Source organism: Tursiops truncatus, chromosome 13 (assembly GCF_011762595.2).
Source record: "Tursiops truncatus isolate mTurTru1 chromosome 13, mTurTru1.mat.Y, whole genome shotgun sequence".
Classification (NCBI taxonomy): Eukaryota; Metazoa; Chordata; class Mammalia; order Artiodactyla; family Delphinidae; genus Tursiops; species Tursiops truncatus.
In genome coordinates, this window is record NC_047046.1 from 41,085,321 (window position 1) to 41,099,568 (window position 14,248).

General features: G+C 42.0%; 1 protein-coding gene across 10 annotated transcripts in view; it reads right to left on the bottom strand.

Annotated features, from left to right (window-relative positions):
• Positions 1-365: 365 nt before the first annotated feature.
• The window catches only part of ZNF521 (zinc finger protein 521), a 283,746-nt gene continuing 269,863 nt past the window's right edge, over positions 366-14,248 (bottom strand). For 8 of the 10 annotated variants that reach the window (XM_073790619.1, XM_073790629.1, XM_073790620.1 and 5 more), the window contains one exon: positions 366-1,172. In XM_073790619.1, the coding sequence (XP_073646720.1) occupies positions 1,143-1,172 (30 nt within the window). In that variant the 3' untranslated portion in view covers positions 366-1,142. Of the gene's footprint in view, positions 4,320-14,248 lie in introns of all 10 variants that reach the window. The other 2 variants (XR_012325358.1, XM_073790621.1) reach the window with 2 other exon arrangements.

Below are 14,248 nucleotides of genomic sequence, written 5' to 3' on the forward strand. Positions count from 1 at the left end.
AGCCAAACTGCCTCTCAAATTGCAGCCATCTACTTTGAGTTCAGATTTGCACAGCATGACATGAATTGGGCTGCAAATTATGCAGAAAACAGCCATCACATCCATCTGTGATGTCAACATCCTCCAGTACAATGTGACCTGGTAGGATCTGCAAGAGGAAGAAGTACCCCGGGTCTGATTCCTTCCCTATGCGACGTGATGAATCTCCTCCCAGCTGCTTTTGGCCCAGCGTGGAAAGCTTAAATATGATTGAGGTTATGCCTGGGATATTCTCAAGAGCAGAACTCATTTCCAAGGGTGCGGGCAATTAGATTTTTTTTAATGGCAGAGTAACTAGAAAAAGAAAACACACAAATACACTCATACCTAATGGTAAACTGAATTTATTTCCTCTTGGAAAACAATTCCAGTAATCTCCAGGTTCAGACCGCAGAGTAAACATTAATAACAGTAACATACAGGTTAGTTCAACTGATTCAAGAATTTGGCTGTGTGAAATCATTAAGGAAAACCTTGAACACTCAAAGCTTCAAATGTATCCAGGAAAAAAAAAATTCTTTGACAGTCTACATAACAACTATTGCATATATAGTGATGCTACCTGTCACATTGCAAGGCTTACAAATATATATACGGGCCTTATCCAGCTGTGGGGTTCTGTGAGAACATCTCTTCATGGTTTGCAAGAATCTTCAGCAATAAAAAATAGTCTTGGGTTTAACTGTTGATATACCAAAAGAGAAATTCTAGGCTTAAGTGTTAAGAAAAGGAAGTCCAAACATAGTCTCCTGTGTAACAGGGTTGTTTTAATCTGTCTTCCTTGAAAATACTTTCTCTTAAGCCATTTTGCTCACATTTTTTTAAAAATCTTGCCTGAATAGGGCCCAAGTCCACTTGTCTTTATAAGACCATTTTAGTATCAGACGACATAATACATGTGAGACACTTTATATACAGGGGGTCTATCCGGTGCTCAAAAGTTCAAACACATGAACATCCAACAGTTTTGATAATACAAGTTTTATGGTACAATACAATGTTTCTGAATAATATACATTAACAATGAAAGTTTCGTGCAAAGAGTAAAATATGTTCCCTTTTTGTGCCACAAAAGTCATTCTCCTTGAGAGACCGTGCTTGCACTAACTGCTGTGTTGGGTCATCGTATGATTCTGTAATGAAAGGGGGGAAAAAAAAAACCTTAAGTGATTGTATTTTCATCAAACCAAGTATCTATAAATGCTGATTGATTTATAATGACCTAAATACTGTATTTCTGCACCCAGATGAATCGGTGCTCATGGGACCGGCTCCTCCCCTCCCCCAGTGGGAGCCAGGATGGAAGGGCGGGGCCAGGGGTCTCCCCTTTCTCTGCCTCTGTTTTGCTTCCCCGGAGACCGCCGCCCTACCTTCCACCATCTCTTCTTATCAGGATACGACCGTCTTTTCAAATGCCTGGGTAGCACTATTTTAAGTTATATTTATCTGTGCATCATTTCCATTCATTACAGATGCTTTTGTTCTACTCACTCTTAGAAGGTGAACGTCTTAACAGCAGAGGCTCTATCTGTCCCTGAATATAGACTTTACGGGCAAGAACAGCCTGGCCGACAACTGACATAGAGGACAGGAAGCTTCTCCAGTTCCTCTCCTTGGGGTGGGCTTGGTGCTGGGTCCCATCCTGGCGCAGGAGCAGATCACAGCAGCCTGCAACCTCCCCCGTCCCCAGCGGGTGCAGTCCTTGTTGTATTCTGGTGGCCTCCTCTCCATCCACACAGCATGTCCCCTTTCTGAGCCAACATCCCGGTTCCAAATTGAGCCGGCAACTGGGATTCCTGGGTAACTTATAACTACAAGCCAGGTCCTGGGGGTAAACACTGGGCCCCAGACCTGGGCCTATGGCCTGCACAGGGGATGGTCACAGGTCCACGGGACTTTCATTCAGAGCAAACGCCTGGAGATGGCCTGATGTGCACCTTCCCTCCGCTGTGCCTCCCCTGAGCCTCGTTCTCCCACCTCTCCCAGTCGACCCCCTTTCCCGTCCCTTCTGATCAGAACCTTGAGGTCTACCACAAAATACTACCACTTCATGCTCATCCCGTCTCACACTGCTTTCCCCTTCTCTGATTTCCCACTGTGCTTTATACTGCTTATATTGTACGCATCCGGGGTCTCGTGGTTAGCTGCAATTTCGGCTCTCTCCCTGTGTCTGTAATTTTGGTCTTCATTCACTTATTCATTCTTTCACAAGCATCTCTTGAATCCTGGTATCACCACCAGGCGTAGCCCCCAGGATTGCAGCACTCAGCAAAGCGGGTCTGGCCAATTGAACGACTGACAAGCTAGGCAAGGGCCACTGACGGGAGAAGGACGGTCTCTGCCTTCCCATCTTTAGAGTGTTCACAGTCTCAAGAAAGTCACGTGGGCACATGATGGTAAAGCAACCTGGTGGGATTATATTAGAAATGACCATAGGAGTATCATGCGCGCCTAACCCTGCCTGGCCTTTGGGGAAGGCTTTGCAGTGGACGTAACTCGTGACATTTTAGTTGAGGCTGGAATAATATGAATGAATATGAACGAAGAGGCATTTGGGAGGCAGGGCGGGCATTCCAGGCCAAAGACCCACGTGGGTAAAGGCAAAGAAGAATATGCAAGGTATGTTCGTGGACCTGCAACTCGTTCAGTTTGGTTGGAATCTTCTCAAGTGTCCAGAACCAAGCATGCTGATGAGAAATAAAGATAGATAGACAGAGAAAAGTTTGCGGCCAGATTATGAAGAGCCCTCTGTACCTGGCTAAGGAGTTCAGGCTTTGTCTTGTAGGGAAAGAGGAGCTATGGAAAGTTTGCAGCAGAGGGCTTTGTCTCAGAGATCTTTGTTATCTTTTCATCCCCCACCAAACTAGCAAAGTGCCTGCCTGATGCATAAAGGATGCAGGACCAGAGGCCTCGCTGCTCAGGGCTGCCCAACTGGGGCTAAGAGCACCAATGGAGGAGACATGAGTCTTGTGAAAAGGACCCAGGTCTTCCGTTCCCTATTTCAAACTACGCCCATTTTGTAAGAAGATTGACAGCAAATAATGAGGATGTTATTTCACTCAGCCTTATTTAAAACATACCATTTTTATTAATTCAGTAAAAGACAAGCTGGATTTTAAATTTTTCTTTAGTAGTCCTCGCCTAAAAGTACATACAGGAGCAGACCAGTTTTATGCCAACTCTTTTTTTCTTTGTATTGATTCTAAATAAATACTTCTGCAAATTATTTTTCACCAGCACGTAGACATAAAGGGTAATCAAAATACTGATGAGACTAAGAAACATTGCTATCCCCTTAAATATCAACATAATTATGATCAAAGAGGTTGTAAACAGTAAAAAAGTTCAATTACTCAAAATGCACTGTCTAAACTTTTTCATGCATTTTCCTATCTCAAAGAGTCAAGCCTGATCTTACAGAAAGGTGCTTTTTTTTTTAATTTAAAAAATTAAGAAAATAAATACAAGAATCTATGACAATAGTTATCTAAATGGTAGAACGTTGACAGGAGGATGTGTGATTACTTTTTATCATAAAGTAAAAAACAGAAATCAGTTTAATAACATTATTTAAAAATATTTAAGCGCTTACTATAGACATTCCACATTCAATCGAATTTTAGTGGTTAATAAAGGAAGCTATACTGCAATCTATCCTGTGTTCTTCTATGTGCCTATATTAAGATACTGCAGAACAAAAACCTAACACAAGTTGGCCATAATAGTTGGCAACAGTTGTTTCTTGGATGCTTTCATCCTAAACCAAAGCCATACAAGTCTCTTCGGAGCTGCAAAGAAATGAACAAATACATATGAATCACTTATTGCAACAGATTGAAGTTGCTACTATAAAGGATGTATGCTTTGCATATAAAGAGAAAAAAATATATATCATTTGAGAGAAGGACAAGGGTACGGCTTGCAAAATTCAAGATTCAACAAAACTAAAGAGCTGTAATACAAATCACGTCTAAATGGGAAATCTGGCATGAAACATGGTAAAGGCAGAAAGTTCTCTCGGTGTAGAGATACCTGTATACCATTGAGATCACTTTTTGTCCTTCTTTTTCTTTTTTTCTCCAGATCAGCTGAGGGTGAGGTCAGGCCTCCCAGTCCTGGCTCACCATTGTCTGTGATTCTCAAGGTGGCAACTGGGCATATTTGCATTGAAAACAAAACAAACAGGTGATTCTGATCCAGTCCTCAAGGGCTTGTCCTCACCACTTCTGAGGATCTTTGGGATGTGACTGTTTCCCTCCTCCACGCAGTACTTTGAGTCACTGAAAATACAAATGGCCTGATTTCATCTTCTGGAGGAAGGAAGGAATGTCTGAGCTGCACAGGTTACTGGGTTGGTTTTTAGGGGTTGGAGAGAAAGATGAGGAGTGTTTGTCTCCAGACTTCACTGAAGGTCCAAGGATAAGAGAAACAAGAAGTTGCTTCATGGGAGCCTTCCACCTATTTGGTGTGTTTTTAAAATCACAGACAGAAAGGGAGACAAGAAGCGAGTGGGAAAGATGAAAAGTAGACCAGAGAAGCGCTAAGCCCAAGGAGAGGGCAGGTGCCTGCCCTATCTCCTCCCCACACCCCGCCACACCACAGAGCCCTTCCTGAGCCCCTGCAGCACAGGCGGGGACACGCAGGGCGAGAAAAGGCTGCCAGGCCACGCGCAAGCAGCCTTCTCCTCTACGAGTTTTCTGTTCTTTGGGTCTGGAGGAAACCACTACGCTAGAACAAAGCAGTGGGTAATCTCACCAATTTTACACAGCAATTCACAGTCCCCAAGGTACTTTAATGCAATGACAGGTTATGAGAAAAAATATCTGTTCCAATGAAGGGAAAGTGTTTTACATAATCGAGGAGAACATCAGTGCAACATCGACGCGGGCTGGGGGGGTGATGACAGAAAAGGAAGTTGGAAGAGAAGAAAACTTCTGCAATGCCACAGAGAGCCATATTCTACTCTGCAAAAAGCCATCTCTTGGAGACCCCACGTCTAAGTAACCGAAAATTGCAAACCATTAATCCCAGTTATGAACAGTTGTTTTACACGAGGGGGGTTTGTGTTAAAAAAAAAAATCAAATTCACAACACACCTTAAAGCTTAAAAGACGATCCATCTAGGTATGATACTTTAATAGCCAGGTTTAAAACAACAACAACAACAGAAACACTCTTTACTGAAAAGGGCCCCATTTAGAAGGAGTTTGTTCTATCTTTTTTTCTCTAAAATGTGAAATTAGACTTAGAAAGCTAAAAAACAGATGAGGACCTTAAAAATTCCCTTCTAGCACTATGAATTTCTTTAAAAATATGAGATGCCCTTCATTTTACAAGACTGGAATTCTCATTTTGGGCTTGGCACGCTAACACATGATTAATTCAGCCTCCTCCTTTCAGAGGGCTGACCACATTTACTGGTCAAACGGTTTAATCCTATTTAAAATGCAATCCAAGCAAAATATTTTTAAATTAAAAAAAAAAACAACCCACCATCCCCTGTAACTGTTCACCTTGGCCAAACTATCCCATTTTCCTGTGATCTTGATGTGAATTTGAATATCTGTACCTATAACAAAGATGAAGTTAAGCTCTGGAGGAAAGCCAGGGGGAATCTACCTTCCCAGGGTAGAAAAATTAAGTCCCTAGCCCCAAAAACGGTGCCACAGCTTGCCCTCGCTTGTCCAATATTTTGACAGACCACGTCTCGTTGTCTGTGCTTTGTAGCCCTCTGTTGGCATCGGCAAAATGTTACATAGCAGTGATAATAAAAATAAAAACTGTCAGAATGGAAGTTTTGTGAGCTTTGTTGATTCAAAGATGTTAATCATTTTTACCATGAGTTGTGTATTTATAGCCTTCTGTCTCAAATTCTGACAAGCTTTTAAAACTAAGAAAAAGAGACAGCATGCTATTTTAAAAAGGAATGAAAAAAAAATATAACAAGCTTTCCACTAATTCACCATGCCATTAGAATCCCGAATTTAAACTGCAGTTGTATTCAATTTAAATGAGATGTTTTCCAACCAGAAGAAATAGTAGGCAATTGTGGCTTTGCAACAATGCGAGGCGGGAAGAAATAAAAGACACAGAAGGATTAAATGTGGCTGTTTCTTTCAACAGATGGTGACAGCACCATGGCAGCATGTTGTTTTTTCTTTAGTTGAAGAACGCACACATCCGTAATCAATCATCACTGATTAACTAATTATATTACCCTTCCTTTTATCACGAGGGCTGGACCTTTATCTGTAAGCACTATGGATAGCCTGCGTGCTTTCATTTTTCTAGAAGCATATCCCAGTACACATACAGTCGTGCAGTTACAGGCTGCAAACAGAATTCTACATCATCGTCCACCTTTAAGCACTACTGCTTTTTTTTTTTTTAATTTTTTATTTATTTTTTTAAACAAAAGCAATTGGTTTCCAACAGCCTGGATAATAAGTCTTTTGACCTGCATTCTTCTTTGACCCATTAAGGTCACCCTGTGCTCGGGCATATAGCTGACTTAGGAGATGCCTGCGAGTCCTACATTTTATCTCCTGCCCACTCAAAATAAAGCTTTCTTTAAATGTGTCTGCACGGGTCCCTGAAGGCCAAAGAGGCATCCCCGTAGCGGGCAGTGGAGGGACAGAAGCTTCTGCCTTTATTAATGAATGCAGACCATTATGAGTCTGGCTGGCTCCTTCCCTGTTCCCAGAAGCATATACTGTACGTGACTTAAAATGCTAGAATATTGACACAAAGCGAGCCGGGCACCCCTAAGGAAAATTACTCCTTGGATATAATGTAGGCTCGTAACAGCTATTAGAGTACAAAATAAAACCCTCCGGGATCAAACTGACATATACCGCATTCTACCTAGTCCTCAAACATTAGAAGAATTTCTTTGTGAAGGCGCTCTCAAGGACAGCATTAAACTGACTTTTGTAGCAAATCTGCAGCAGCTTTTTGGCTTAGAGCTTTTAGTACTAAATCTCTGGTTTGAATCAATATAAGTACTATATCTTCTACATTAATCAATACATTTGGTTCAATACATGTTCTATTAAATTATACTTTCTAATCAAGATTTTTACATTTCCACGCTCTCTCTTTTTTTCATTCCCAAGTTCTTTTGCTAGTAAAACAGCTTTAGGAGTGTATCTAGCTAATGGAGAGAGGATACTGGGTGATCTCCCCCATAGGTTAGAGAAAAAAACTACAATGGCGAAGAGTAGCCTTTGTCTTGATAAGGTTAACAGGATGTGAAGGCAATAAATTAACATTTTCAAAGTCCACATGACTACCGAAGTACTCAGAGTTTTAAATTAATTAAAAGTGAATTGCTTCAGCTTTGGAAGTACTGTTAGAATGTTCTAAAAATCACCCAAACCATCCAAAATACCAGTTAGACCCCGTTCTACCACCCCAAAGTTTCCCTTGTCTACAAATCATATACGTCTTAGCTGGAGAAGTTTGGGGTAATTGTGTCTTTATGGGCCCTACCTGGCAAACGTCAGGAACATATATGTGGGTACGTGCATTTTGGTGAGATATATTTTAATGAATGTTCTTCAAAGACAAATGTATAGTATTTCCCAAAGTGCGCTGACAGTCTAAAACACATATTCACGTGATGGATGTTCGTGACCAGGGTGGCTGACTCACGATTTTTACTTTGGCAGGATTCACTAAAATGAGGTTCTACACTTATTTTGATAAACAGCAATGGGATTCCCCAAACCGTCTGTCACGATATGCTTTTGCCCCTCTCTTTAATGCCATGAATGTTGCATTTATGATCATGTTTGCGCTGACAGAATTTCCCTTTTTATTTTTTCATATGGTAATGTCATCACTATGAACTTAGAGAGACACTGATGCATTTTCTTTTGACATTTCACAGTTCACATGGGCTTGGCCTGACATCTCAAAGCATTTTCTGGATGACACTAAGCTATATTAAAGCAAAAGGTGAAAGGGTATCATCAGAAGTGATCAGAAAAATACACGATATTAAGGAAAAGGACTATTAGGTTATTTAGTTTGTCCCCTTGTTGGACAAAAATTGTTTTATAAAGTTCACACTCTAGGCTAGTTTTAAATGCTTTTGGCAATGAAGCGTCTATCACAGCTCCCATAGGAAATGATTTCACATTCTAATAAACCTCACTGAAGGACTTTTTTTGTATTTGCTGTTCTTTGGACATTCATGCTAAATATGCCTAGAAACGGTTGGGCTGAGGTAACTCTGAAGCACGTGGACACTGGCATGTTTATGAGTTTATGTTCAGAAGGCTTGACCATGTATCTGTAGTATAAAGTTCTTCTATCTCACCCAGAGAAACCAAAAACACAATCCAGTAAGCTATTTCTTAGTCATTATACAAAATATGTCATTCAACTGCTTTGTTCTAGAGAGAGATGCCTACAAATTAAATAGATTCTAGAAGGCCAGTGGGACAAGGTTTCCCAACCTCAGCAGTACTGGAATGTCGAGGGGGACTAGTCTTTGCTCTAGGGGTCTGCCCTGTGCCCAGTAGGATGTTAGCAGCATCCCTGGCCTCTGTCAACAACATGCCAGGGGCACCTTCCCAGTCGTGACAGCCAGAAATCTCTAGACCTTGCCACATAGCTCCTGGGGGAAAAATCATCCCCAGTTGAGGCCCACTGCTTCTAGTGTTTTGAAAACACATTGAGCTTGCCGCGCCTGCTTGAGGATGCGACCTAGTCTTCAGTCTCAGAGCTATCTCCCCCCGTCAAATTACAAAAAAAACAAAAGGGGACAGCAAGAGGGACACATATATGCCACATGGAACTATGGCATGGCATTTAAAAAGATGGTCAATGGTGAGAATGGGCATTTGCTGAGAAATCAGGGAAAGGATTCTTCGAGATATATAATAAATGGCATTGCCTGTATAAATAATCATCTCTCCAAAAATGTCCACTCATTCAGCAGTTTACTAAGACCTTCCATGTACCATCAATGAACAAAGGTGGTACATTTTAGTGGCACTTAATCAGTGCTGCTTTAGAAATATTTACAATCTAATAAAGTATAAAGGGACCCAAATATTAAAATCTGGAAATTACTATTTAGGCTATGGAAACCACTCCCTACTCTGAACGAAACGCAAAGCCATCATCCCTCATTTGCTGGTCGAGCCAACAACACCTGTAAGTGATACTTCAGAATAAAAAAGAAATGGTTTCAGAGCTGGGAGAGTTCTAGCAGCATCTGTTCCAACATCTCATTTTATAGGTGAGGAAATTAAGTCCCAGAGAGTTTAAGCCAACTCTCAAGGTCTTACAGCCACTGCAGCGGCTGAGCTGGCTTGTGGGAAGAAGCAATTGTTGAGCGGTGCAGGTCGCTATGTTCTCATCCCCGGGCTGGGCTGGCTGCAGAGACTACAGCTGCTCACCGTCAGGGCACTCACCAGGGACAGGAGGACAGGGTGCCATGGGCCACAGAGAAAGGGCGCCTCACCTCCTGGGCTTAGTTCTCAGAGGAGTCACACTTGCCCGGTGCTGGAGTGGGAGGTTAGAAGAGAGTGACGGGCTCCAGGGGGAGAGACCAAGCAGGAGCCAGGCTGAGAGTGGCCAAGGGCAGGGTACTGGTCCCTGTGGGGCTGAAGATCCATGCGGCTGGGCAGGGAGGTAGGGGTCACTTCAAACAGAGCCTATTTTCACCACAGGTGCTCTTTTGTTTACAACAGCAAACCAAGCTGGGAAAGCCAATGGTGGTGAACAATATCTTGAGAATACCTACCTAAAGCCAGCCTAGCCTTAGGCTAATGTGAGTCTTCAGAAGCCTAAGCAAAGACTAATTTTTAAAGGAATGCCATGTCCAAATTGCTAATGTAGAGCAATTTTTAATATTTTGACAATTAAACACTTAAGAGAAATAAAACAAGCCACGCTGGTCCACCAGCTTCAAAAGGACAAATACTGATGACGGGTCATACATGACAACGTGAACTTCGTAACCATTTCATTTCTCATTACGAGCCTAAAAATGGTAGTAAAGGGGATTCCCTAGTGGCCCAGTGGTTAGGACTCTGCTTTCACTGCCAAGGGTGCAGGTTCGATCCCTGGTTGGGGAACTAAAATCCTGCAAGCCACACAGCGTGGCCCAAAATTTAAATTAATTAGTTAATTAAAAATAAATAAATAAAATACATGAAAAGAAATGGTAGTAAAATTTCAGTCGCTACCTGACCCCTATCTGTTTTGCATATGGGACAGGCTTGAAATTTCCCTTTTTTGAACTGACAGGAGCATGCACTATCCACTACACTGAGGAAAAAGAAAAAAAAAAAAAAAGGTGCCGAATTAGAAGAATAGGTTAAAAAGAGCAAAATAGCCACTGGGAAATACATTAAAAGTACAAAGTTTATTTTTAAAAGAGAATAATGAGTTGAGCTACCTGTTTACACGCACGGAGGCAACGGAAAATTTAAATCAAACTGCAGAGAGCCAGCAAAAATGAAAGAGAGGCCAGAGCTTAAAGATTCTGCTCAGATTCTAGAATTGCAGGATCCAGCGCATTGTGGGACAGAAGGCTTTGATAGGCAATACCGTCTAATAAGATATTCAGGGATTAAGTCAGTGCTTCACAGACAGATGTGTCCATGTGCCAGTTGTTGCTAAGCTTTAATTTTTCCCCCTGTAATGTTTAATTTATCACACTGGTGCTTTCTAAACTAGAACACCTGTAAACCAGGTTAAGAATGACCTCCTTCCAATTTTACATCCGTGAACAGTGCCCCTTCTTCGTGCTCTAATTGTAGATACCTTAAAGATAAATCTGTGGAATGAAGGAAAAAGAAGGCTTGGCTGACACTGAAATGTGTTCATCTTGGGTGAATGCAAATTTCCTCTCTGCCTGGCTCTGGGTGTACACACTGACTCATGATGCTCAAGTCATATTCAAGCCCCCCGCCCCATCCCAAGTCAAACACAATTAAACAAACTTCTGCTAAATATTTAACAGCCTCGTGTAGTAATTAGCAGCAAATAATGGGAGCTTAAATTGATAATTGCTCAGAACTGTCCTCTTGCAAACATTACACATTTCCTGCTCCTCCCTTTTCTCTTAGACTTTGAATCCCAGAAGGTTTTTTGTAAAGGGTTTAGTTAGTGAAATTACCCATCGTCACATTACTTGGCCCAAGATCTTGCAGTCAAGTTAGGTTGCCTGACCATCAGCAGCAAGATTCCGCCTGCATGACTTACTTCGCGTCTGTTTTTGAAATCCATTGAAAGTTATGTACCTGAAAGCTGTTGGAACAGGGCGTTGATGTAAAAACTGACTGGCAGGCTTAGGATTTAAACTCTGTCCGCCGGACTCAAAAGGTCATCTGATTAGAATGGGAGAAGCACAAGGCATAGTAATTTATATTCAAAGGGTAACCTTTCTAGGGAGGGGGAGGAAGCACGAACTCTTCCTGCTTTTCCACTTGATATGGACAAGGATTCCCTTCAACCAATTCCCAATAATTATGAAGAATAGTTTATTGAACCTGGGCAAAGAGCAAAAGAAATGCCACTTCCTTGTAGTGTATTATTTCTTTTAGTAAAAACACTGCCACACTCTCTAGGAGGTAAACTCACAGTAAGAGTAAGGCAGCATGTTATAAATCATGAAGAATAACAGAAAACAACCTTTCCCAATCATAGGCAACCGAATGCTTGTCTACTAGGGCATTTGCTTTAGTAAATATACATACAAAGAATAGAACTGTGAAAAGACGATGTGTTGGTTTCCAGAATTTCCATAATGAAACTGCAGAAGGATGAGTGTGTGTGTGCACATGTGCATGTGTGTACACTCGTGCCTATGCTGGATGTTGGCATGAGTGTGTGCTGTGGAGCCGGGAGAGAGGTACATTCCTGCATGGGTTCTACAGGTAAAATGCCTGGTGTTTGCCTTTGATCTTTGGGGGAAGTCCCCCAGGGCTCATATTCCTGCATGGAGAATGCAATTAGAAGGAGCCCCAAGTAGGCCTCGCTTTAAATTCTAAGAAAGTCCTTTTAAAATGCGAATATTTCACAAGCCCAATTCCATTTGGGTGTCTCTCACTTTCAATTAAAAAAAAAAAATAATCCCGGTTTGGAGAGAAGAGAAATAATTCTGTACTTAAGTTTGGTGCTTTTTTCCTGGCTTGCTCTCTTTCCTTTCCCTCCCCCTTGCATGTTTTGTGTCCTGCAGAAAGCTTCAAGCCCATTTCTTTAATAATGTCCTGCCTCGCGTCCCCTGAAATCACCCGTCTGTTAGCCAGTGCACACAGGCAGGAAGAGAGGGAATCAGGAATGCCAAGTGCATCCCTTATTCTACATGGAACCTTGTTGGGTCTTAACATACACTTGGATTCCCTCTTGTGCCTCATCTCTTCTTGTCCCAGAAGCTTTCAGGTCTTAAAACGGCAGAGCTGCCCACCACTCTGGCCAAGAAGAGCCTTTATTCGCTTCGTAAACCCACACGTTAAACTCCCGTTCTCTTCCCATTTCCTGGGCATCTTTTCTGACGCTGCTTCTCGGTCTCTGTGGAACAGTCTCCTCACCCCTCATGGTGCACTGAGCTTCTAGAAAGACAGCCCTTGAGTTCCCCCCCGACAAAGCTGTAGCTATGGTGACAGTAATCTATAACCCTCACATCCTTAGATAATTTGCTGCTCCAAGTTAATTTTAATTCATTACAATAAAGCAATATAATTAAAAAAATAACTCCTTAAAGTGAAGTATTTAACATGATCCTGGAAAGGAAGACAGCTTCCGCTAACAGAGGCCCAGGCAGCAGGCATGGTGTACACTCGCTCTCTCGTGCAAATTCAAAGGTGAGCTGTAAACAAGCCCACGCACCAACGCCGCTGCCGGGCAGAAAGAACTGGGCGGCAGGAGGCCTCTTTCTAATCAGTCCTCAAAGGAACCTGCCACACAGAAGTGGCACTTATTCTAATTTAAAGCCCTCATGCTTGCTTCAGTGTTGCAAAATTTATAAAAGAATAACTTCATTAAACCGCCTGGTACTTCAAACACAAATGCAAACCAGCCACAACATAGAAGGAGCTGGCCAAGAGGAAGAGAAATATTCCCAGAGTTGTTAACTCAGATATTCAAATCCAGTCTGCATTTGGGCGCTTCTCCTTCTGAGGATGGGTTTGCCCTGGAACTTTCCTCCACCAAGGATTTCTGTGCCATGGTCCTTTACTTCTATCCTAGGGCCAGCTGCCCCTGTTAAGTCTGCTTAATAACACTTAAAATCATCCAAGGCGGTTCGGCAAGGCACGCCCCTTGCAGAAATACATCTGGCAGTACCTAAATGAATGCTGTTCAGTGCTCCTTTCCTGGTCTGCAGAAAAGATTGATTCTGAACGTGCCACGATTACAGTCCCCATTTACTTGGGTATACATTTCAGACTCACCTAAGTTGGTGAACAACTAATGCAAAAACATTTTTTTCTCCTTACCCTCGGTCCTCCAGAAAGCCAGCAATAATAAGGGTTAAGTGGAAACATTCTGCTGAATTCATGCACGGCAATGGAGAAAAGTGATTGTCACATCCTAAAACACACACTTTTAAAGAAAATTCTTTTTCTCCCCTGAATCAAAGAAATGCCACAGTAAAAGAACTTCAGGCTAGATTCCTAAGCTACAATGCAGTTTGTGTCAGAACACACATCATTTCATGCTGAACTGTCAGCATTTCTCCAAATCATTTTTTTTTCTTTTTGGATGCAATGAAAAGACAAACCTAGAAACCTGTACAAAACCTCCAAGCCCCTGTGCAAGTATGCATCACACACAAATTGGTCTATGCATTGAGAGCCTGGGGTCCCAATGATGAAGAACTCCTTTCCTGTTCAGTGTTTCTCATCACCCAGGTCCAAACGTGTGCTAAGATTTTGTTTCAAAGAGAAGAGAGTAGGCAATCACAAAGCTTGCAAATGGTAATCCATGGATGGATAAGAGGTAATGACCTTAGGGTGAAAATCTCTTAAGGCGGATTTCTCCAAGGCGAATACCAGAAGACTGTTTATCCCAGCTGTCCTTCAGAACTGAGGAGGCGTTCTTGCTTTTGGTAAGAAGAGAGACCTATTATAGGATATTCATGCCGGGCTGACTGGAGGACAGACTGACACAGTAGATGTGAATGTTAAAGTTATCACCACAAAAATGCAGCATGATGTGTTTTGTATTATTCCTATTCCTAGGATAAACA